This window comes from Eumetopias jubatus, unplaced genomic scaffold, assembly GCF_037043125.1.
Source record: "Eumetopias jubatus isolate StellerSeaLion01/CBP00866 unplaced genomic scaffold, mEumJub1_p1.0 scaffold_2, whole genome shotgun sequence".
Taxonomy (NCBI): Eukaryota; Metazoa; Chordata; class Mammalia; order Carnivora; family Otariidae; genus Eumetopias; species Eumetopias jubatus.
In genome coordinates, this window is record NW_028274808.1 from 116,194,710 (window position 1) to 116,220,119 (window position 25,410).

At 38.4% G+C, this 25,410-nt stretch overlaps 1 protein-coding gene across 1 annotated transcript in view; it reads right to left on the reverse strand.

The window, feature by feature from the left end:
* The window catches only part of ARHGEF38 (Rho guanine nucleotide exchange factor 38), a 118,613-nt gene that overhangs the window by 29,059 nt on the left and 64,144 nt on the right, over positions 1 to 25,410 (reverse strand). The window contains exons 4-5 of the mRNA XM_028121255.1: positions 16,092 to 16,239; positions 9,299 to 9,316 (exon numbers count right to left, since the gene is read on the reverse strand). Of these exons, the coding sequence (XP_027977056.1) occupies positions 9,299 to 9,316; positions 16,092 to 16,239 (166 nt within the window). The remainder of the gene's footprint in view (positions 1 to 9,298; positions 9,317 to 16,091; positions 16,240 to 25,410) is intronic.

Genomic DNA, 25,410 nt, shown 5'->3' on the forward strand with positions numbered 1-25,410 from the left:
CTCTCACATGACTTTCCATGATTTTCCATGTGGAATACTTCTTAGCCAATAAATCTTCAAATGGCTACACAAAAGTGAGCACTCATGTCTGACTCTTCCTTTAGGAGCTTCTGAAATGAGAATAGAACAATTCCAACTAGCCAAGCAGTTCACAGGAAGTAAAAAAGCTAGAAGCTTGGTCATGTCATTGTGCAACGCACTGTCATTCGTTTTTTTAATGAGAAGTCAGTGGTTTCTAAAAGCCTTTTTATGGAAAGAGGCAAATAAAGAGACACTATAAATGGACATGGGTAGAAACTGTGCTTTGAATCCCCTCTGGTGGACAGATATACTCAGTTGTTTTCCTTTAGGTCTTTTGTTTGTTTGGCTTTGGTTTTTGGGTTTTGTTTTTGTTTTTGTTTTTGTTTTAGTAGATAAGAATATAGATGGTTTTCAAATCCTAGTAGGTGAATTTTTTATTCTTCAGTTATTATTTCTAAATATTAATATAGATAACTTACCACATCATTGGAATGGTGAATAGATCTAAAAAACTTTGGACAAGATTAGAAAAGTTTATCATCAGAAAAGGTCTGAAAACACCTTAGAGACCATCTAATTGAACTCTTCATTTGACAAATGAGAAACTAATAAACTTTGATGATCATGTGTATGTGCACACATGCTTACACACACACACACACACACACAACCAGTCACCCTCTGTCACATCTCCCCATCTTTATTTTTATTGTAACACTTATCAACTCTCTGGAATCATTTTGTTTCCCTATTTACCAGTTTATGCTCAATTTCTCTGTCATCACTATGTCTCTGGCATGTCATATGGTATTTTCTCAATGAATATTTGGAGATTGAAGCGATAAATTTCAGATTTTCTGTAATGTGCTTTTATTTTACATTAAATTTTTTTCCCCAAAAACATTGCACAATGGTCCTGAATAATAAACTGAGGCGTTTTATCACATGCTGAGAAAATAATGTTAGTATAATAGAAAAAGACGGAAGCAAACCAAAAGGCAACATTTTTTTTAAGGAAAATCAAAGTAAATATTAAAGGTCTACAGGGAATAAAAAGCTGTTTTAATATGATTTATCTTATACTTTCTACCCATTTACATCAAATCTCTTAGGGAAGGGAAGAAGGGTTGTAAAAAGATGTAAGAAGACAGGATGGCAAGCAGGGAATGAGGGAGATAGGGAGAGGGAGATGTTTTGGTTTCCAGGAGGACTGGGTGAAATGGTGGATGGGAAAAAATGTAAATCTATTATGAATGCTAAAAAAAGCAACACAATATATTTTCTAACTGATCAAAAGCAGAGCATTTGAATATGAAATACAGCATTTTCTTATATATCTCAATCAAAGAGTCTTCAACAATACGACAGTTTAGACAGTTAAGTAGAAATAATTCCCCTAAATAAAAACAAGTCTGGAATATGGAAAGTATTAACTTGACCAGAAGAAATCATATTATTTGTATGAATATGACCAGAATTTCTTCTACATGTTTCCTTTGACTATCACCAAATATTAGTTTATTTAATCTTCTAAAAACTGAAAATGCCATCAAAATAGAAATATAATCAAACAACTCAATCAAAGAAAACTCAATTTTAATAAGATAGTTTATTAGCATGGTCTATAGTTATATGCATATTTCAAATTCTTGATTACAAAAAATATCCCCAGATGTATTAAAGGACATACTTGTATCTCTGAGCTGCCTCTTTTCTTTCTTATTAAGATCTTTCAAAAAACCAAACTCAACCTTTTAGTTGTGTCCACATCTTATCATTACTTCTTTTTCCACTACTTTTTGACTCAAAGTTCTAGTCTCTCCCTTGTCTGTTTCAAATGACAATAATAACAATTATAAATGAAACTGTTTAAAAGTGTTACAAATGCAAATATTTCAAAAGGCTTTCTCAAAAATGAGAAATCTCCCAGACACTTTTGTCTTCAGACATGTACTTTGGACAGCCCAAGTGACGAGCAATGATGTTCTGGTATCTGCATCATGCAGACAAGCAATATGGTAAAAAGATAGAGGACGTCTTTTAAGATAATGACACTCCAGGCATTCACCCCATCTAATCCCTTCCAGTAAGATTAAGTTCTGATAACTGTGAGAGGCAAATGAGTCCTGTGTGTGATATAACCCAGCTCAGCCAAGCACTCATTATCACATGTATTCCCAACAGAAAGTAACAATTTCTCATATACACCAGACTAAAAACTAAGGTAGTCATTAATTGGTAATTCTGTTTCATCTTCCTCTGTCTTATCATGAATGCTTTGGCAAGTATTTAGTACCATAAGTAGCTACACTAATCTCATTGTGATTTATTAGGACTTTACAAAGTCAAGTAAACACAGCTGGCTTTGTTTTAGCAACATCCAGTTTTGCTATAAAGAGCTTCGCATCAAATACGAGAAAACAGTCTCATAATGAAAATAAAAATGACATTTAAACAATATAAAAACGGTGGAGGATAAAGAATCAGATATACAACGTTGAGGTACACCAATATATCTTAATTAGAGGAAGAAAACAGAGGAAGGAAAAATAATCAACTATTGATCATATTATTTTGAATTTCCTGTTTTATGACCACAAGTATCCTAAATTTAATATTAATTTTACAGTAACCACAAACCATATACACTGTTATTGAATTTATTTTCAATTCACCCTCCTTTTAAAACATCTTAAGTCAATTTTAGAAAAAACTGTATATTGCTATACACACAAATAAACAAGTAGGATTTGACACAGATAAAAAATTGTGAAAATAAAAACAGAGCCATCAACAAATTTTAGAAGATGTAAAGAACATGAATGAATGGTAACTGATTTATTACCGGAGAGATTCAAACCAGAGAGAACCAGTAGTACAGAGAGACAATAATTTAATTATTCCTCCAAAAATTCATTAATTAGACCCTGAGAACCTGTGGAAGTGGAGAGAGAGGGTGGTAGGGATTAGAATAAGAACTGGTTGGAAACCTGTTTAAGAAATGCCTAATTTTTAGAGTGCTCTACACATAAGGGAGATCATTTGGAGAACTAAGAAAGAGCTCTTGGAAATTAAAAGGATAATAGCAGAAATAAAATCTCACATGTGTTGGAGAAAATGTTCAGGAACTTTCCAGAAAGAAGAGCAAAAATACAAAGGGATAGAAGATAGAAGAAAAATGTGAAAAAATTAGAAGATTGGTCTAAAGGATCCAATATTGAAATAAGTTGAGTCCTGGAAAGTGAGAACAGAGCACATATGAGGAGGAAATCATTGGTAAAATAATTCAAGAACAGGACATGAGTTTGCACGCTGGAAGAATTTGCTGAGTACCTAGTACAATGGATGAAATGGATTCACACCTGGGAATTCATGAAACTTCCGACTACTGGGGACAAAGAGAAGACCCTACAATACTTCAGAGAAACATGTAAACAAATGTGTACAAACAAATGGTGAAGAATGAGAACAAGCTTCAGATTTCTTATAGCAACACTGAAAGCTAGAACATGATGAAGAATTACCTTTAAATTTTGAAAATGAAGGATTTTTAATTTAAAATTCTATCCTTGATCAAACTATAAATCACCTGTGAGGGTAAAATAAAGATTTTTTGGATATAAAATTTCTTAAAATTTTACTTCCCATGCATTCCTGGTGAACATAGGAAAGTATTGAAGGATGTATTAAAAACAGAAAAGAGATAAAAAGATTCTCCAGGATGACAAAAGTTCCTCAAAGACAGCTGTGCCCAGTCACCCAGTCCAAACTCAACAGGTCAGAAAGACTCTGGGAGAGGCTTGTTTAGGGAGATGAAATTGATAGCATCCATAATGCATCTAGCTGTCTTAAGAGATGACTGGCTGTGAGTGTGGCATTAACGATTAGAACAAAGAAAACTAAGAAAATGAAAATAAATTAAACAAACAATAAATAAAATAGTTAACTCCCAGAAAAACAAATAATCAGTTTATTCCAAGGCTTACCTCTGAAAAGAAATTTGCTTAGATATACTCAAATATAAGAAATCAAACACTGACTACTGCTCCAATCCAAATGACGATGTAACCATGTGGGAAAAATGAAGAGATGGGGAGGGTGTGTGTGTGCGTGCGTGTGTGTGTGTAGTGGAGATGGGATAGGGAGAGAGACAAATTCTTGTGTTCCACAGGGGAAGTCAAAACATAATACTTAAGAAGGGAAAACCAAACATGTTTTTAGAGTCATGAAAGTAAGTACCAAAATATTAACTAAAAGATGTGAAAATGCGTATGTCCTTTAGAAGCAGGTAAGAGAAGAGAGGACTGCTATTTTTCTTAAATTCTGTAGAACTATTATTTTAAAGATTTTATTTATTTGAGAGAGAGAAAGAGAGAGTGAGTGGGGCAGGGAGGAGCAGAGGGAGAGGGAGAAGCAGACTACTTGCTGAGGACCCTGAGATCATGACCTGAGCTGACTGAGCCACCAAGGTGCCCCACTATTTGGCTTTTTAAATCATGGTACATACAATTTTACAAAAACAAAAATGTTTTAAAGAAGGAAACCTGGAAGAATATTCAAGAAAATTCTGAAAAGGAAGACTATTGAGCTGAGATTACAGTTGATCCTTGAACAACATAGATTTGCACTGTGCATGTCCACTTATACCTGGATAATTTTTCACTAAATAAGGCACAGTACTGAGTATATTTTCTCTTCCTTATGACTTTCTTTTTGTTTGTTTTTAGGATTTATTTATTTATTTTAGAGAGAGAGATAGCATGCGCTCTGGGAGGGAAGGGCAGAGGGAGAAAGAGAATCCTCAAGCAGACTCCCCATTAGGAATAGAGCCCGGCAAGGGGCTGGATCCCAAGACCCTGAAACCATGACTTGAGCCGGAATCAAGATTCGGCCTCTTAACCAACTGAGCTACCCTAGTGCCCCCCACTTATGATTTTCTTAATAACATTTTCTTTTCTCTAGCTTACTTTATTGTAAGAACACAGTATGTAATATATATGACATACAACGTATGTGTTAATTGACTATGTTCTCAATAAGGCTTCTGGTCAACAGCGGGGTATTAGTAAAGTTTTGGGGGAGCCTGTGCATGCTAACTGTTTTCAAAGAATCTCTCATTCTGCTCTGAATCTCTCTCTCTCTTTTTGGTCTTTTGGTTAAAAAGACCTAAGCTTTAGGAAAAGAAACCTGAGCAGAATTTGTAGCACAGGAAGTTCTTTGGTAATTCACATGGTTCTTCTATGTGAATCTCCAGTCCTTAGCACAATGCCAGGGACACAGGATTTTTCATGAGACAGCCATCTCCCCAGCCCCTCCAACCAAAACAGCTATCACCGAAGAGAAGTTATATATGGTTTTTCAACTGCATGGGGGTCAGTACCCCAACCCCCATGTTGTTTAAGGGTCAACTGTAGTTATATTTTATACTAAAATATAAAGCTGCAGAAATGAAAGCAACTTGATATGGGTACATATATGTACAGAAGAGTAGCACAAAATAGAAAATCAAGAAACAAATACAAGTACGTATGAAAATTAAGTAAATATAACATTCCTACTTGGTAGAAAAAAATGAATTATTCAGTATCAGGTGTTGTGATAATTATCTAGCCATATAGAAGAAAATAACAAAAATGAATTCTTTACACCAAAATAATTTCCATATAGATCAAAGATCTAATTGTTAAAAATGAAACTATACAAGTTGAAGGAAGCAGGAATTACACTTTAAAATAATCTTAGAATTTTTGAGCAGGACACAATTTCTAAAAGCAACAGTAGAAAAAAAGTGGTAAATTTATTTTAAAATTTAAGCTCTGTAAGGGGCACGTGGGTGGTTCAGTTGGTTACATCTGTCTTCAGCTCAAGTCATGATCCTGGGGTCCTGGGATCGAGTCCCACATCGGGCTCCCTGCTCAGTGGGGAGCCTGCTTCTCCCTCCGCTCCTCCCCTGGCTCATGTGCTTTGCTCTTTCTCTCTCTCTCTCAAATAAATAAAAAATAAAATCTTAAAAAAAATTTAGCTCTGTAATACTGTATAGATAAAAACAAACACAGAAGCAGCGATAAACTATGTTAAAAGTCAAATGATAAGCTGGAAGCATATAAGACAGAAAAAGGGTTAATACACTTGCTAAAGAGCCACTATCAGTTAACTAGGAAAACATAAACATCTCAATAAAAGTAATCAATAAAAAAAATCCATTAGAGTTAAATACAAATGGTTAACCATACATGAAAATTGCTCAAGATTATTATTAGCGAAAATTAAAACAATACAATACTATTTTTGGCCTTCCACATTGCCACAAGTAGTAAAGAGACACATATTAATTGTTTCTAGCGCTGGCAGATAGGAGATAAATGGACAATTCATATACAGATAGTAGGAATATAAATGAGTTCAACTTTGCTTAAATTTTCTGGCAGTAAGTATCAAAAGCCCTTTGATCTAGAAATTCCACTTTTAGAAACTCATTCTAAGAAAGTCAAATTATTGTACAAAGATCATTTATAAGAATAAACACATAACATCAATCTTTACAGGACAGAGAGACATCTTCAAGTATCTATAAGAGTTCGGTAAACTAAACTATGGTATGTACATCAGATAAAATATTATGCAGTCATAAAACAATGTGGATTTATATTTACTGACATAGAAAGGTGTCCATGATATACCGATGAATGAGGTAGTAAGCTGACATACAGGAAATATATAGCGGTCCTATGTTAGTCAATACGCTCGCGCATGCATGTGAGTGTGCGTGTGTGTGTGTAGAAAAAATTGCAGTAAAGTGAGTGACTCATGAAATGTTACAATAGTTAACTCTGGATTGTGACTACTGATTCTATTCATAGTCTTCATTTTGATTTTCTATATTTCACAGTGTTTCTTTAATAATTTTAAAAATATAAAGCTTAAGAAAGGAGAAATAACATAACATTTTGGGATCAGTAGAAACCCTGAATCCAAAGGTGGGAATATCTGGTCAAGACACAGAACACATATAAAAAAGTGTAAAAGCATAAAGGTGAAACATGGCATCTCTGGAGAGAGTTAAATTTAAGATAGTTGTGTTTTTCTGCTTTAGAACATGGGACTTGTAACAAATGCTCTTCAGGGGACTTTTTGGTGCAGGATTCTATGATTCTTGTCCCTTTAGTACTGTCTTTGATGTTTGCATAAGATTATAATTCAAGATAAACATTTTTGAAGTTAGAAATATCTTTGTCTTTTTCTGTATCTTTAAAAATGTAGATTGTAAAAAAAAATGAACCCACACCCAATTTTCCATTTCCATAAGTAAGGAATTTTTTTTCGAAGCATCTAAAACCCCACATTTCCTAAATACACTCTTGGCTGCAATATTCCTGGCTGTAGCTGCTAAGGAGCCAAACAATTACAAAGCACTTGACATTGCCTTTTACCCTTTTATGTAGCAGCATGTGCGCCTCATGACCAGAGTGGGAGAAGCAGGAAGGAAAATAACGCACAGCAAGTATGGCTTTGATGTGCATCCAGCCACACGCTGTGCTTGTTCATCCTCTTCTCCAGTTCTTGATGTGTAGAATAGACTAGAGGGGGCATCCGAAGCCTGCTAACTCCCACCCAGCAGGAGTATCCTCAAAGCTAGTGCCATTTTTTAAGCAAGTATTTCGATACAATGTAGTTTGTTGTAAGTATTCTATGTGTAGGAGCCTGTGCATGCTAACTGTTTTCAAAGAATCTTTCATTCTGCTCTGAATCTCTCTCTCTCTTTTTGGTCTTTTGGTTAAAAAGACCTAAGCTTTAGGGAAAGAAACCAGAGCAGAATTTGTAGCACAGGAAGTTCTTCAGTAATTCACATGGTTCTTCTATGTGAATCTCCAGTCCTCGGCACAACGCCAGGGACACAGAATTTTTCGTGAGATGGCCATCTTCCCAGCCCCTCCAACCACGCCAGCTATCACCAAAGAGAAGCCAGGAAGACCCCAACGTGTGAAAGGACAAAGGCCCCCTTCCATTATGCACGTTTTCAAATTCGATGGTCTCAGAATTGGGAACTCATTGAACAAAACGACTCACATCTGTTTGCACTATAGGATATAGGTATTTTTCGTTTTGAAAGAAAAGACTGATAAAGTGAGAGAACTGGGTGCCTGTTCGGAATGTCAGAAACTAACTTCTCAATCCCCTGTATGAGGGATGCCTGGTTCTTGAACCTCACTTCTGGAATTCCGTCTTTCTTAATGGTTGCTCTGGAACAAAACATGAATGACAGGTATTTACAGCTTAAGTTAATATACTTTTTATTTTGTGAGGTTTTTATTTCTTGATACACAGTTTCAGGAGTTTAGAATACAAAGGCACACACACACTTAAAGACATTAGACAAGCAAACACACAGGCTAGGAACTCAGGCCCTTAGATTATTGCTGACCACACTAAACCAAATATGTGCCTTTTTTCAAGTCCTGGTAAATTTGAGTTTGTATTTAAGCCAATATCATCCTTTCAGCATTAGACTAGACATGCTTCCCTTCTATAAAAATGGACGTCTTCCAAAGTGTGTGTGTGCTATTTTTATAAGATCATTTTTGTATTGTCTTAGTGACAAGTTATTTCATCTTAATATTTTATATATGTTAAACATATTACATAGGTATGTTTGATTTTTTTCTCTGTAAATCATAGAAGAGTCTAAATTAGAAGAAACCCAATATTTACTATAATGCGTGAAGAATCTTTTCTTTTCTACATTAGTCTACAGAAACTTCAAAAACATTATGGTATTAATCTGAGATTTTTTTTAAGTCTAATGTTGTTCTTAAGAAGATGTGTTTTTGGACACATTAAGAGTGCTAAACATATGTGTGATGAGCAGTTCCTAAAGAGTTCCTGGCATTAGGAAACTTGTGATTTGAATAAATTATACCCCAGGATTCTTCTAAAACATTTTGTAAAAGACATGAGATAATTTAATATGTACGATCACCTCAAAGTTGGAAATAATGTATTAAAAACAATAAACATAATTGTAAAAACCAAAAATTCTAATTTTCAGAAATACTCAACAGCTTTTTCCTCCATGATCTTTTTTTAAATTTTTATTTCAATTCAATTTAATTATCATATAATGTATTACTAGTTTCAGAGATATTCAGTGATTCATCAGTTGCATATAAAACTAGTGCTCGTTACTTCAAGTGCCCTCCTCAATGCCCATCACCCAGTTACCCCAACTCCCCCCATTATCTTTACATTTGATTTCTATTATTAAAACAAAAGTACTTACTCTTGCATGTATATTTTCCTGTAAGAGAGGAGGAGAAAAGTAAATTAATGTAAATCTATATATTTGAGGTAATATGCAAACATTATAAAGCCTTTAAATTTTTACTATATAAAATAAAGTGATGTTATTTTCCATGGATGTTTTATAGAATTGGTCTCATTATTTTGTAATCACATTCCTAAAATTTTATCTGTAGCATGTACATACCAACTTTATTTCACACTCTATATAGGGTTAAAAACTATTGTTTTGGATTACAGAACTATTGATTTTGATTATGTGAAAATGGATTTAAACATCAATTTTTGTTTATATCATGAAAAAAGAGAATCTGTTAAACATAGTACAAGTCTACAGAGTAAAGTATAAATGACTTGCAGGAAATGGCCACCAAGCACTACAGAATATTTCTGTATACAGTGTTAATGTAGGTTATAAACAATTCACCTATGCAATAAGATAATTCCCACAAAGACTTTAATTAACCATGGCTAGCTTTCGTGGCTTCAATTTTGCTCAAGTACAATGAATGTCCTTCCAAGGCAACGTGATCTGCCTCTCTTTTTATTTCCTCTCTACCTCATTTTCTATTGTTCACAAACTCCCCCAAACTATGGCAACCATGAGGGCTTCCTTGCTCTTATTAAAGTCTAAAAGCAGCTCCTGCCTCCAGGTCTTGGCACTTGCTGTTCCTCGGCCTGCTTGCTCTTCCCTTGAGTATCAATATGGCGCACTCCTTACTTTCTTCAGGTCTTTGCTCAAAGGTTTCTTCCCAGTGAAACCTTCCCGGACCAATTTTTTAAAAATTGTGCCTTGCCTGCACTACTCTTTATCCTCCTTCCCTTGTTTCTTTCTCTCCATAACCCTGTCACTTTTTAATATACTATATGTTTATTTCATTTATTGTCTATCTCTTTGCTCCCCATCTGAATGAGGGCAAGGATGTATGCTTGTTTTGTTCTCTGCTGTAGCCCCAGTACCTGAAAAGCGACTGGCATTTGGTAAGAGTGCAAAACATATTTGTCAAATTAAGCAATTAACAGTAAAAAAAAAAAGTGACAATCATTCAAGTTAAATATCAAGCATAAAGGAGATAGAAGTTTTTGTCTAAATGCTTCATATGGGAGTGTCTGGGTGGCTAGGTGTTTGAGTGTCTGCCTTCGGCTGAGGTCATGATCCCAGGGTCCTGGGATGGAGCCCTGCATCGGGCTCCCTGCTCAGCGGGGAGTCTGCTTCTCCCTCTGCCCTCCCCATCCTCATTCTCTCTCTCTCTCAAAAAATAAATTAAATTAAATTAAATTAAATTAAAATAAATAAAATTTTAAAAAACTTCATACAGCCATAAAGAAATAAAGTTGTAATCTGTGTTAATAGCCTGATTACCTTGGCCTCTGATTTCCAATCTTTTAGAATACAATGAATATGTTCAATATAAAAGTAAAATATTGTGACCCATCTCATAATAGTGGATGGTCTTTTCATTTTCAACGACTGAGAAGTAAATCCATGACAAATACCTATGTTGAATTTCATAAATTTTAATGCACTTAAAAAGTTTGAAAAAATTAATCCCAGTGCTCTATATATGTGGAAAACAATGGTATACATATATGCAAAACAAGTACTCCTTGACTCTTCAGACATCTTATATGAATGGATTCCTAGACATCTCGAAATAACTAGGTTCTGCTGACTCTAAGACCTCCTTATTGGAATCAAGCAGAGAATTCTAATTTTTTAAAAATCAGCAACCACTATCTTTCGGACAATTATTCACTGCTGTTGGAAGAACCTTCTATGAAAGGGATTGCACAACCACTACCCCCAACCCAATATTTCCTTCCACTTATTTCCTTTAAGCTCATATTTTGTCTCAGTTTCTGTCTCCTTCTAATGAGGAATTTCATTTTCCCAGTATGCTCTGTAGATCATAGATCAGAAAATTGGGGGGAAGTTGAATAAAAATATAAATGCATTTTTCTATGGAAGCAAGCGAGTGAACAACGTGATCATTTTAGAGCCCAAACACAAAATTTGAAGTTGAAAGAAAAGATTGTTCTTTTAACTCCTAAAGAAGATATAGACTTTTTTTTCTCTATTTCATTTATTTTAACCAAATAAAACAAATACTATGACATAAATTAGCATGGTGTTTAACGTAAGTATAGATTTTACAAGAAGGAACCTCAGAGATTTTCCAACAGGGAAAACCTGTTGGAGTAATGTCATGGTACTATTACATTATAACATCTCCTTATTTGCTCATCATTTTTTAAAAGTCTCCCTTTTAGGCTAAAAATTTCCAGAAGTGAGTCCCAGGCAAGGACAATACAGGGAGGAGGAAGTTAAATTGTGTCCATTCACCCTTTTATGGGGAAAGTAACAATATAACCACAACCACACCGCCTACCCTCATGGGCTCATTTTAATTTGACCTACAATTAACACATTTTTTATGTGGCTAATCATTAAGAAATTTAATGATTATAGTTTTGTTCAAACATGGTGCCCCATAACAAGGAACTGAAAAAAATTTCCAGAAATGATTTTAATTTTTATTTGGAACATTCCATTACAATAACGTTAGGAAATATAAAATGTGGTGAACAAATTGAACTCTATTCCTTTAGGTTCTATGTTGCATGAGCTTTCAGCTTCCTTCTGAATGGAGAAACTGTAGTAGTCAAAGGAACAGCCAAAGCACCCAGATGACTAGAAGTTAGTTTTCCTCCTGAGGATGGTGGCTTCAGTTAGGAAGAAGAAAAATGTATATAAATTTATAACCACGAGACATAAAGCTAGAAACGTGTCTTCCAGCTACCAAAAAACTTGGAAAAGCCCCTTTGTTCTTTATCTATTACAAAATAAATAGATCTCTAGGGACTCTGAAAGTGGGGATTTGGTGGTATTTATAGCTAGAAAAACAGAAAAAGGAGGTAGGAGACAAGCTATTCTAATTATAGTTACACTTGCATTTACGGCTATTCTATTTTTCATTTTCCTCATACAGATCAGAAGCCTTAAATAATCCCAAAGAGGCTAAGTAACTAGAGCTTTAGAAGATGACTTCCATAAATTTAGAGACTGTATTAATAGCATTTTCATGCAATCTTAGGGGTCACTAATGGGAATCTGTAAATACTCCTTGTTGAATAAATAAAAACTTGCAGATTTCCAGTTTGCAGGCTACAGATGCAGATGTGATATTGTGCTTCCAGAGAGTTTTAGTCTTTTTTTTCTTAAGGTCTCCAAACCCTGAAATCACTGCTTAGATTGTATCTGTAGTCATGAAGAAAGTCTATCTGCTTCAGGGAAAGCAGCTAGTTAAGTACTGATTTCTTTTTCTGAAGTGGTTCTTAACCTGAGTATGTATCCACAATTACCTGAGGGTGCTTGTTAATATGTAGCTAATATGTAGTTTGAACTGGACCCTAGGGGTCCTTTCCTCTTTCTTTCTTTCTTTCTTTCTTTCTTTCTTTCTTTCTTTCTTTCTTTCTTTCTTTCTTTCTTTCTTTTTTTCTTTCTTTCTTTCTTTCTTTCTTTCTTCTTTTCTTTTTTTTTTTTGGTCTGGAGCAGGGCATAGGAATCTGCACTTTTAATACACATCCCTATGGATCTGACACAGGGGAAATCATACACCAAGAAACGCTGTCCTAACGTTTCAAAGGGATTCAAAGTTATTTTCTAGATACAAATATTATTTTCTCTTTTGAAAGATAATGGGCTTCAAAGAATAGCCAAAGGTTATGAGCTCAAGTCTGTTACAGAACCAGGAAATCTCTCTACCATCCTTTTGGAAATTAGTCTTGAACTTCACCGTGACAGCTTCTGGTGTGTTATTTAAATTAACTCTGGTATTGTTATTAAACTTTCCAGATGGTTTGTTTATCTCCCCAAGTAGAAGGTGTGTTCCTAGGAGGCAAGAACTATGCATACATATATAAATATATATTTTTAACATTATCTAGCACTCTTAATAAATATTTATTAGGCCCTCAATAAGCATATTTTAATTTTAGTTCAAATGCAACCTAAGTTGCTGTAAAAATCTGCTTTAACTTCTGAGACCTGAAGCCACCTCTCTCATGGATATTGCTTCAAACCCTGTTGTTCCAATATCCCCTTGCACGGTAGAAAATGGAGGCCACACCTAATATTCATTAGAAATTGGCAACTGTGCACTTGGGCTCCGTTATTTAGCCACAAGGAAAAGGCAGAGACACAGTAATAGCTTTGACTGATTACTTGGCAAGGGAAGCCAAGCCCCTTGGGGTGTTCCAGACTCTCTTTGGCCTATAAACCTGTTTAAAAACCTGTTTCTCAGAATTTAAAGCTTAGCTCAATTGGGGTCAGTATTATAGTAATGTCAATAATTCTGCTCTCAGCTTTCAGGCAGACCAGTACAATTCATCATCGACTTTATTTTCATGGAAAGGCAACTTTTGGAAAAATAGCTCTAACTTAAGCTATTTTATTTTGATCATTCTTTTCCTTAAGAAATAGTTGTGCCAATATTACTTCACTTGGATTTTGTGCTTTCTAAACCTTAGCACCTTCCAGTGCCTGAAATCATTCCCTAAAATCAGAATAGTGCTGAATACACAAGATTTGGGACATCCACCAAGGCAATAACTCAGGGCTTTCAGAAAAAGATCAAAATAAGTCACTGGGTCTGAAAGTCATTTTCAGTAATTGAGACTTCATGATGTTTCAAAATTACCTCTGCCTTTAGCTGCTTTTAGGGGGTTTGGTACTGGGCTACACTGCCAAGTGGAATACTCTGGCAGGGTGCATTTCTTTCTCTTAGGAGTCAAAAGCCTTAATGAATAATAAACCAGTGTTCACCCCCACTGAACAGGCAGCTCCATTTTTAGTCAACCATTAGGAGCACATGCCAAAGTAAATTAACTACATCTGCTCTCGGTAGGGACCTCCATTCCTGGGGTTGTAGTTGGAGTGATGGTCAAAGGTGCTAGTTGTGCACTTGCTGTGAGGTTTCTCTCTTTTAGTTCTAGAAATTGAAGAAGAATGACTCAAGATAAACATTTCTTGGATCAGATCTTGCCACTAGATTAAGGTAGGAAACGTATTCATTCACACCCAGGATAACATCGTTCTTCCTCCATAGGAAAACAAATATCTGTATATTTAGAAGATGTTGCTCCTAATATAGGAATATATTAAGGTGGATACAACTTCAAACTTTAAAATTCCTCTGAATTGATTTCTAACACTGAACCAAACTGCTGTTAGTGGAGAAATAATGAACTGGAGCTACTCGTCACATACCATCTTTAAGAGTTACCTGGTCACGTTAAGCTCCTTGTGGGCAGTGTATAACTCTTAATTTATTTTTGTATTTGCAGCACCCAGAACTATGCCTCATGTAGCATAAGCACTAAATAAATGCTTGTGATTTCATGACTTGAATATCTTTTCCATGATATAAAAAATGGGTAAAGAACTGCAATGACTTAATGACCAATGGCAGGCAATAAAGCTAATTTTTAAAAATTCTTCAGACCCTGCTTAAAACCAGTGTCAGTCCCTGTTCTAGCCTGGAAAGACATTTTCCAGAATCCAGGAGTGCCCCTATCTGTGGGGGTTTTAGTTACCACAGTCAGCTGTGATCCAGAAGTATATGCTCCTCCTTCTGAATTGTCAGCACATATAGGAAAAAACACAGTATATATAGGGTTTGGTACTATCCAAGTTTCAGACATCCACGGCGGGTCTTGGAATGTAGCCCATGTGGCTAAGGTGGGGGCCCACTGTAGTCTCATTTTGTATCCTGATTTCACTTTAATTCGGCTACCAATCTCTTGTACCATATTAGGACCCCAATTTTTGTCCCCCTACAATAGAGGCTATAAGGGGGGAGTGTGCTAGATGCTCAGACTGGTTGGTATGCTTTGATTTAGATATCACAGCTCTCTCTGGTTTAATCTTTGACAATGGATAATCCTTAAAAATGAAAGACCACAGTAGAACCACTAGGTAAGAAGTGGAGTAGGGCAGAAATTTTGGCTTTAAGCCTCATGTGGTAGAACACGATATATACAGGAAGATGCTAATTTCATTTAAAAGAATAAACACAAACCCATGTCCATATTTATGCCTATAAATAAAATCAGAAAAAAATATCAGCTGCGGTTATTAATACATGGTCTAGCCAGGAATTAATACATGGAGTAGCAAGAGTTTTTATCTTATTTGTGTTTCCTTATATTTTTTAGATATTTATAGTGAATCATTTCTTCCAGATTAAAAAAGTGTGTATTATGTAGCACCAAGACTTAAGGGATGAGGAAAGAATTCATGACTAATTCTCCTGAAACTACAGGATCTGACCTGTCCTCATCAGTCTCCCCTCTTTCCCCACAGTGGATCTGGGGGAAGAGGAGAGCCAAGCAGAGAGTCATGGGACCTTCCCCTAACTTTATTATTCCTCATGCCCCAGTGCTGTCTCATGTGGGGGCAGGCAGGTAACAACAACAGCTTTAAGAAGAGCCTTTTCTTCCACGTTTCATTTTTTGATATTGCATTTTTCTCTGTCTACAGAGCCCCCAATCATCCCCGATGTTATTTTTAGTCATGCTCACGGAGCGGGGGGGGGGGGGGGGGAGGAAAAAGTCAATCAGGGTTTCTGGCATGTCAGCTTTTCATAAAAGGAACACAAAGTAGAGCTCCCAGCAAGCCTCATCAAATGTAGGATTTATGTGGGAACTTTCATCCACATCCAGTTAAAATGTTCCCTGCTAGGCATGGAAATCATCATTTGAAAAGGCCTTACTTTAAGGACTGGATACAGTGGCTCAAATGTTGCTTCAGCTCTTCTTCCTTTTCATAGGATTCCACTACGCTGTGCGCCTCATCATGGTGGTAGCAGTAGATTTTATAAATATCTTCCAGTGGTCCTTTAATCTGCAAGAACACTTCTCCTGATAAATGCAAAACAAAGGCAAAATGACATCAAGTCAGACCAAACAGACACTCTACATATTTATTCTTTGACGATGTTGACTAGTGTTAACATGTTGAATAGGTCCCATTTTATCCCCAGGTTACTCAGGAGGGGTGGGTGACATTCCTTCCCTTCCTTTCCCTTCCCTTCCCTCCCCTCTTCTCTCTTTCTTCTTTTTCCTTTCTTTCTTTCTTTCTTTCTTTCTTTCTTTCTTTCTTTCTTTCTTTCTTTCTTTCTTTCTTTCTTTCTTTCTTTCTTTCTCTTTCTCTTTCTTTCTTTCTTTCTTTCTTTCTTTCTTTCTTTCTTTCTTTCTTTCTTTCTTTCTTTCTTTCTTCTTTTTCTTTCTTTTTTCTTTCTTTCCTCTCTCTCTTTCTTTCTTTCCTCCCTCATCCTTCCCTTTCTCCTTTTTTCTTCCCTTCCTTCCTTTCTTCTATCAAAGGAAGGATAAAGAGCTTAATGGAGACAGGCAGCAAAAGAAAGCTGGTTTTCTCAGAGGTGATTTATGCACTTGGCTGTTGTGCAGAATCCTGTTTAAGAGCAATACAGAATCAGCCTGTATGGGTTTGGATCAGGCTGTGCTACAGACTTGGACAGGTTATGACTTGGACAAGTTATGTTTACTCTCTGAATCTGTTTCTTCGCCTATAGAATGGGGACAATAATAGATTCAATTTCAGAGGGTCATTATAAAAATTAAAGGGGTAGTGTGTGTGTTTAGTACACATACAGTAAATGCTCAAAACGGAGCAGTTATTGTGAATTTGTTAGAGGAATGGAAAGTGAAATTTCAGGTTCTAGGTAAATTAATTTTGCTATTTATTCCACTAATGTTTCCCGAGATTCTCTGAAGGGCAAGCAATGGAGTTTAGGGAAATAAAATATTTCCTTATATGTCATAATAGAAAGAATTGACCATTATTACTGTTAAAAATTCAATTGGATAGGGGCGCTTGGATGGCACATGGGGTTAGGTGTCTGACTCTTGGTTTCAGTACAGGTCATGATCTCAGGGTCATGGAATTGAGCCCTGTGTGGGACTCTGTGCTTGGTGCTTGAGATTCTCTCTCCCTCTCTCTCTCTGCCCCTCCTCCCCCACTCTCTCTCACTATCTCTGTCTCTCTCTAAAATAAATAAATAAATTGTTAAAAAATTCAATTGGATAATACTATAAATTATGACTATATCTTCTAAAAGCAACTTGTGTTAATTGTATCCAGGCATTTAAGGAATCCTTTTGGATATTATGATAAAATTGCATCTGTAACTGATGACTCAAGTAGATATTGAACAATAATTGGATTTAATCACCCTCTCCATCACTTGAAAATATATATTAAGCATCCACTACACACCCAGCACTATATTAAGATGATTTGGGAGACACAGAAAAAAATATGTGATGGAGTCTGCTCTCAAAGACACTGCAAATTTGGGATTGACAACGATTTCGGACTGAACTGACTGGGAGTTACACAGAACTACCAATCTGGACCTATTATAGTAACAAGAGTCTGTCATTCTTCCTACAGAAATAGAATGCCCATTGTATTTTCAACATGCTTTGCCCACGTTAACCACTTAATTCCCTACATGTATGGGGAGATAAGTGGTTATTTATCCCTATTAGATAAGGATGGGCAAATCTGAGTTTGAAACAAATAAATGACTTTCCCACAGTCCTGTCCAATAGAAACTAAGCCAGGATTAGAGGCTGTATTCTCCTCAGTTTTACTTAAGTGTTATTAGCTCTCCACACATCGGAGCTTTGCTGGATGGACATGTACAAAGTGATGCAGTTGGAAAGAACACTGAACTCAGAATCAGAAATCACTGTTGTCTAGGGTTTGGGGGGCAACTGAGTCGATTCTCATCACTCCTGAGGATGAATTTGAGAGTTAAATGGAATGTAGACATAAAAAAAACACCTGGAATGAACTAGCTGCTCAATAAACATCACTCATCTCTTAATGCTACCTTACTCTCTCTAGAATTAAAACACTAGTACTTCTAAATATCACATTCTGTTCTAATTTATATCCAGCCAATAAGAGACTTTTCTTAGTTAGACTACATGTGTGTGTGCATGTGTGTATGTGTCTTATTTTTTTTAATAGGGCTTTTCTTTGGACTTGTAAGGAAACAGTGTCTATGAGCATCTTTGGAACTGAAGGCATGAGGGATTTTTGTTTTGTTCCTGGGATTGAATTGATGAATTGATCCTTCTACCAGTGTAATTCTTGCAGATCTGGTCTTCAAGACAGTTAGCAACACAGACAATAAGGCACGAAGTAGTTACAAGAAGAGAAAATAAAATAGGATAGTAACCTAAATTTAGGGTTGCTCAGAAGATGAGGAGAGCCTCCCAGTAATAGAGCCAGGTGGCAAATGAGAGCGAGGGCTTTGGCTGGGAGAGGGTATTACCACCCAGAATTGGGAGCGAGTGAGTGGCAGGCCCAGAGGAAAATCAGCAGCAAGTCAAGAAGAGAGGATCTGGATACACACAGCCCACCACAAGATGGGATTGTAAATATATGTGTTCACTACAAAGCAGTTTAGAGTAGAGACAAAGAAAGGAAGAGGTAAGGGCGACCTCATAAATCTGCAATAGGATCAAGTCAGAAAGTCAAAAAACAAGGGACAAAGACATTTATTTTGCACATATATTTTAACAGAAATGGTGTCGTTTGAAAGAATTTATAGCTCTCTCCTTAACAGCAGAGTCAATTTTTTTTTTTACTCTTTTCCAAGTAAAATTCTTTTGGGGCTCTAATAACAATTATTGAAGTTAAAAGATATTTAAGCACTCTAATTGAAAGTCATTTATTCACCCAAAGGCCAAGTACAACACTGGTGGGCAGAATATTTGATTCTCCTCCCAGCCCTACCAATGTCTTCTGCTTCATAATAATGCAGATAAAGCCATGTGTCTTGCAGCAAAACGGTGCTTCTGTTTCCAAGGTAACATGACTCTGGGCTGCATTTCCTTAGTGGTGAAGGACAACTGCTCGGTCTAATGGATGTGGGTTTGAAGGGATGATTAGGAGTGGAGGAAGGACTGAGCCAAGACCGGTGAAGGTAATTTCACTTTTGGCTGCCTGTCACAAAAGCGCCAGAACACTATAAAATAAATATAACTACCATGTGCTTTTTTAAAAAATTCCGCAACCCAAGAATTTCCATACTGGCTTTCCCCTGTTATGGAACCTGGGCTGGATCGCCCGACAGAAGAACCAAGTGGCACCCGGAGATCTTGGAGGATAGGAGGTTTATTTAAAGCCAGTGGGCTCAGAGGAGAGTGGTCTCCCAAGGTCTGAGCCCGGAGCACAAAGGGGGCAATTTATACACTTCTACTTATGCATACTGGGGACTTCTGGCTCATGGGCGAAGCTGGGCAGGGAGGAGAACCCAGAAGAGCCCCAGGGCAAGGACTGGGACTCTCTCACTGGCTTGGTCGGCCATCTTAGGACACAGATTTTCCTCATCATTCTCCCCCTTTGATGCCCCTTTAAACACCTAGTTTAGAGGGCATCATCTTCATCTTCTAAGGGGCGATAGTGAGTAAGGAGTAACTGGAATCTGATTTTAGCAATTTGAGAAGTGATAAACCTAGTAAGGACATTAAAAATACAAGGACCAAATACCACTATGAGGAGAAGCAATAGGAAGGGGCCGATGAAGGGGGCGAACCAAGGGAACCATTGTGAGAGGGAATCCCACCAAGTTGTCCACTGGAGTGTTTCCCACCAGCGATGTACTCGTTCCTGTAATTGGGTCAGAGTTTCTTGGACCACCCCCAAGCCATTCCAATTCACAAAGGGTTCTCAACTTGCTGGGGTTCATCCTGACTCCATAGTCTCCTGAAAACACCTTCTTGAAATTTTTGATCATGGTCTCTAGAACCATAGGTTTACTCTGCCCTGACCCCATGGTGATGTCCCCGTGTGCAGTGGTGCAGAGACAGACAAAGGGGGGGGGGTGCCTCCTGAGGTGAGGAGACCAATCATATGCCTATCTGGCTGTGTCCCGAAGGAGCTTAGGTGAGGCTTAGCCATAGCGGTCTCAGCGTTGTGACTTATGATCAGAAACTATTCCAATGCCGCCAAAGACTGTATGCCATTCACCACGGAATCGCAGATGGGCCCACTCAGACTCCGTAGGCTTCTGGGGACCTTAAGGGTGCCAGCCAGGGGAGTCACAGAATCAGTCCGCTTGAGCAAGCCAGGTCGGACTGCACGTTCACTCACACATTCACACTCCAGAAGTTATTACGTTCCCTCCCTGGGAATCCCTACCTGTGAGACCTCTAAGAGGTCTCTGGGAGGTGATCAGGCTCCCCTTCCACCCCAATGGGGGTGGGCCTATCTGGGTCCTGGGGCCCCAGGCCTTACCAGAATCTGACGTCGGGACCAGGTCCTCACCTGCCAAGTCTCCTCCAGTCTGTCGGGAAGAATGGAGCAGGGCCTGCCCGAGGTGACCGGGGCGCGAGACTGCCGAAAATTAGGCAGGGCGCACCTTCTCCGTTAGGATCCCTCGTTCTGTCACCGCCCTGTCATTGCCCCAAACCGGTGGCAACAATGGGCCAGTGCGGTTGGGTTTCCCAGTCAGGGAACCAAATGTTATGGAACCTGGACTGGATTGCCCGACGGAAGAACCAAGCGGCACCCGGAGATCTTGGAGGATAGGAGGTTTATTTAACGCCGGCGGGCTCGGAGGAGAGTGGTCTCCAAAGGTCTGAGCCCCGCGCACAAACAAAGGGGGCAATTTATACACTTCTACTTCCGCATACTGGGCACTTTTGGTGCGTGCACAGAGCGGGACAGGGTGGAGAACCTGGATTGGTGTGCGTGGGAAGCAGAGCAGGGAGAAGAACCCGGAAGAGCCCCAGGGCAAGGACTGGGATTCTCTTGCTGGCTCGGTCGATCATCTTAGGACACAGATTTTCCTTATCACCCCAAAAGGAATCGCTGTGCAGAGGAGCAGGAAAAAATAACACCTTTTTCCCCTTAGTTTTCTCCTTGACAAACAACTCCCCAAAATACTGAGCATGTTTTATGTCTTGGTATGGTTACTCAGGTGTTGCAAATTGCTCCCTTCGCTGATGTAAATATTTTCATGCTTCTCTTCTTGGCCCACCTCTTCTTTACTTCCAGACCCTCACGTCCATCCCCAAGGTATGCCATACCAAACGATATGGCCTCTCTATTATTCTGACCCCATTCCAAAATGAATTTCCCCCGCAGGGCCAGGAACCCAGGGTACGAACAGTGATATTCAAGAGATCTTCGTGTCCTAGACTTTGTTTAGGAAAATGGCATAAAAGGGAATGAAGGAGTTACTTCATCCTTGTTTCACAAGAATTTAATGAGGGACTATTACGTACCAAGCACTTTGATAGGAACTGCAGTTGCAAAGAACCAACACTTCCCTCAAGGGACTTATGAAGGCCAGTAAGAGTAAACTCCCATTTACCGTACTTTGTGTAAAATACAGAGGGTCATCTGTTCTGCTCTTGAGGACTTGTTAGCAATTTCTGTAACAGCCTGCCCTTGAAATAGAAGCTATGACTGAACACAAAGCACCGAGACACACTGAGGGAGTGGTCTAGTATGGCTGGACAGTGCCGTGTCTGTGGTAAAGTTCCAGAAGAGATTGCATTTGTAGGCAGGAGTCAGATCATGAAGGACTTTGCATGTCATTGAGGAGCTGGGACTGTAGTCTGCAGGTGATGGAGAAGCACTGATGATTGATTTTAAGCAGTGGACTAACATGATTAGATTGTATTCTAGAAAGATTACTCTAGTAATTAGTCATATGAAAGATGAAATTTGAGGGAGGAGTTAGTGAGACTAGAAAAGAGAATCCAATTAAAAAACTTCTATAGTAATACAAGAAATAAATAATGAGGGCTTGCACAGGAAATTCTAGCACTTAAGAGAGAGTGCTCTAAAATCAACTGCCTGTTTTCAAATCCTGGTTTTACCATTTACTCCTGTGACATTTGGGAGAGTTACTTGACTTCTCTGTTCTTTAATTTCCTGATCTGTAAGATGGCACAATAATAATAGTACGATTGTTTGAAGATTAAAATGAATTAAAATGTGTAATATATCGGTAGCTGGCACAAGCAGATGCCCAATCAACGTTAGTTATAACCACTGGAAACAAAAGCAGGGAGGACCGAGAAGAAGGCAAGAAAATGGACATTGACTTCCGTGAGAGATGAAGGGGAGAATTCCAAGCATATCCCAGGATTCTGGTTTCAGGAAGAGTGTGGATGGACAATGATGATAAGAAACAGAGAGTTTATGTGGAAAGACGTGAGTTTAATTTTAGATGTACCGAGTTGGGTCACCCAAAATATATTTAAGTGAAGATGTCCTTCGTGGAATTGGATATGTGAGTCTGGGATTCAAGAAAAAAAGATCTGGAAAAGAGGTGTAGGTACATGAAACTCAGGACACAGAAGCCATGACTTTGATATGATCATGCAAGAAAGTCTACAGAGTCAGAAGGGGCTTGAGGACCAAATGCTGGGGCACACTAACATTGGGGGGAGCCTAGAGGAAAAAGAGTCTGCAGAAGAGCTTGAGAAGGCTCAGTCAGAGAAAAAGGAGAAAACCTAGGATTGGTATCAACCAAGCCAAAGGCAAAATAGTGAGAAATATAGCAAATAAGTCTGTGGATGACAGAGCATGCCGTTGTCCCCCAGGATCAGTACTCCCCTTGAAGCAATAACATTTTTGCCTGCAGCAAAATAAAAACTACATTTCCTAGCCCCGCTTGCAAAAGGGGTGGCCATGTAACTAAAGTCTGCAGAAAGTTGTCCTGTGACAATATCCAGGAACTTTATGAGGCAGATAGCTCATCATTTACCCCTTCTTCTCCATATTTTCCTTTGTTCTGCTGGACATTACCTCGTCCATGAAGACAAGGCTAAGTGTGAGCTGGAAGAAGCTTGCAGTCCAGAGGACTTTGCAGAGCCGAGCTGCCATGTAGACCTAAAATACATGCCTTTAGGCCATTACACAATAGAGAAACGGATGTCTCTTATTTAGGCTAGTAATGTTCTGTTTTGTTTGCTGTTTCTACCAGTAGAACTTAATTCTAATCAACACACTGTTTCTTCTTCCATAAAAAAATATTTTTGGAGGAATCATGACAGTTCAAGCTACCCTCTTTACTACCCATAAAATCTAACTCAAAAATTCTATGAAAATGTTAATAAACTGTTACTAATGAAGAATGTTATGGAGTGGATGTTTATTTCCCTCTAAAATCCTTACGTTGAAGCCCTAACTAACCACCCCCCCCACCATGGTATTTGGAGGTGGGACTTTTGGGAGAGAATTGGGTTTAGATTAGATCACAAGTGTGGAGCTGCCATGATGGGATTAGTGCCCGGTGACAAGAGGAAGAGACATCAGAACTTTCTCCATCCACCATGTGAGGATACAGTGGGAAGGTGGCTGCTTGCAAACTAGGAAGAGGGCTCTCACCAGGAATCAGGCACCTTGATCTGGACTTCCTAGCCTCCGGAACAGTGAGAAATCAATGTCTGTTGTTTTAACCACCAAGTCTATGGTCATTTGTTATGGCAGCCTGAGATGACCAAGACACAGAGTTACTTGTATTACCAAGAAAAAATAAGTAATACGTTCAACTCCAAAAACCAACTATAGTGATGTGAAAACAGCATTTTGGTTAAAATTTTAAGCATAAATCATGGTCGAAGATACATTCCCAAAGTTCTGTAGTTCTAAGTAAAACTTGTTTGTCAAGACAGAGTATTCGCAACACAGAGAAGAGAGTGTGAAGGTTTTGAGGACAAAGGGTGGATATGACCTACTCACCAGAAAGAATGTCCAAGATCTGGGTGACATAATATGAGCCTCTGTCTGTAACTCCCCTGAGGGACACTCACAACTGAGTAAACCTGCCATCCCCCAGTGAAATAGCTTTGCTGGCAGCCTTCATCAGGAGGTTCAAGGAGAGCTCCCCAGTTTGCTTAGGCTCCCTGGATGAGAGCCCAGCTTCTGGGATTGAACAAGGCAATGGATGCCAAATGCCAGGTCATGGATACATTTCCTTCCTTTTTTCCTAGCACCCTTCTGCTCTCCAGGACAGGGTAAAGTGAGGAGAGCAAGTGAGAAGAAAGAGGGGGGAAGAGAATGCTGCTTACAGAAATCACTATCCTTGGCCTTTAGTCTCATTTAGTTCCTACCTAGCCTAGGAATAAGACTAACAACTGAGAATACCCTAGTGACCTCGGTTAGGGTTATAGAATTCAAATGAAATACAGGTGGCAGGTTGCATGCATGCAACCATGGATTAGCACAAGCAAATCCCTTGAATGTCAGTTTTATGAAGACATTCGGAGAAAACCCATTTTCACAGAAAAGAGTTCTTAAGATAAAATGAGACTTCAAAGTTGTTTCATGTCTGTGGCAGTGGCTTCAGGTAACAACTTTACATTCCCTGAGGCTCCTATTTCTCTTCTGGTATCAGGAATATTTTGGTAAAAAATTCTCAGAAGCTCTAGAGTAAGATAAATTCAGAAAAAATGGATTTGACAATGAGATTTGACAATTCTGAGGTCTCTGGTGACATGGTAACAGCAATTTCAGAGGCGTAGTGTGAAGCAGGATGGAGAAGCGAGGAAGGGGGACCAGTAAGGCTGCCTAGACATGAAGAGAAAAAAGAGAGAGGAGGACAGCCACAGTGGGGTGTGGGGTCCTGTCCCAGGGCCATTGTTGTGTTGAGTGCCAGGAGGACAAGGTGACCATTGTGATAGGGTCTAGGAAAGGAGAGGCCTTTCTACAGCTGAGGTAGCACCCACCCGACACATCTGGCAGTTGGAAGTCCCTGGCAGCAGAGCAGGACTAACCGCGGAGCATCAGTGGGCACGGAGAAAGAGTTAGGGTCTCCTTCTGACTGTGTCCAGAGTTAGTGATGGCATTTGGGGCAAATCAGGCTCCCGCAGTGAGGTGGTTGGATTGGATGCTCTTTAAGTATTGCTCCAGTGCTAACATTCTAGAATACCACTGTTTATTTTGATGATAACTCATGGTCTCTTCCCAAACTTTTTGACTTCCTGGATATTTAAGTCTAGGTGGAGATTTTGGTAACAAGTGGCACGTTAGGAAAACAC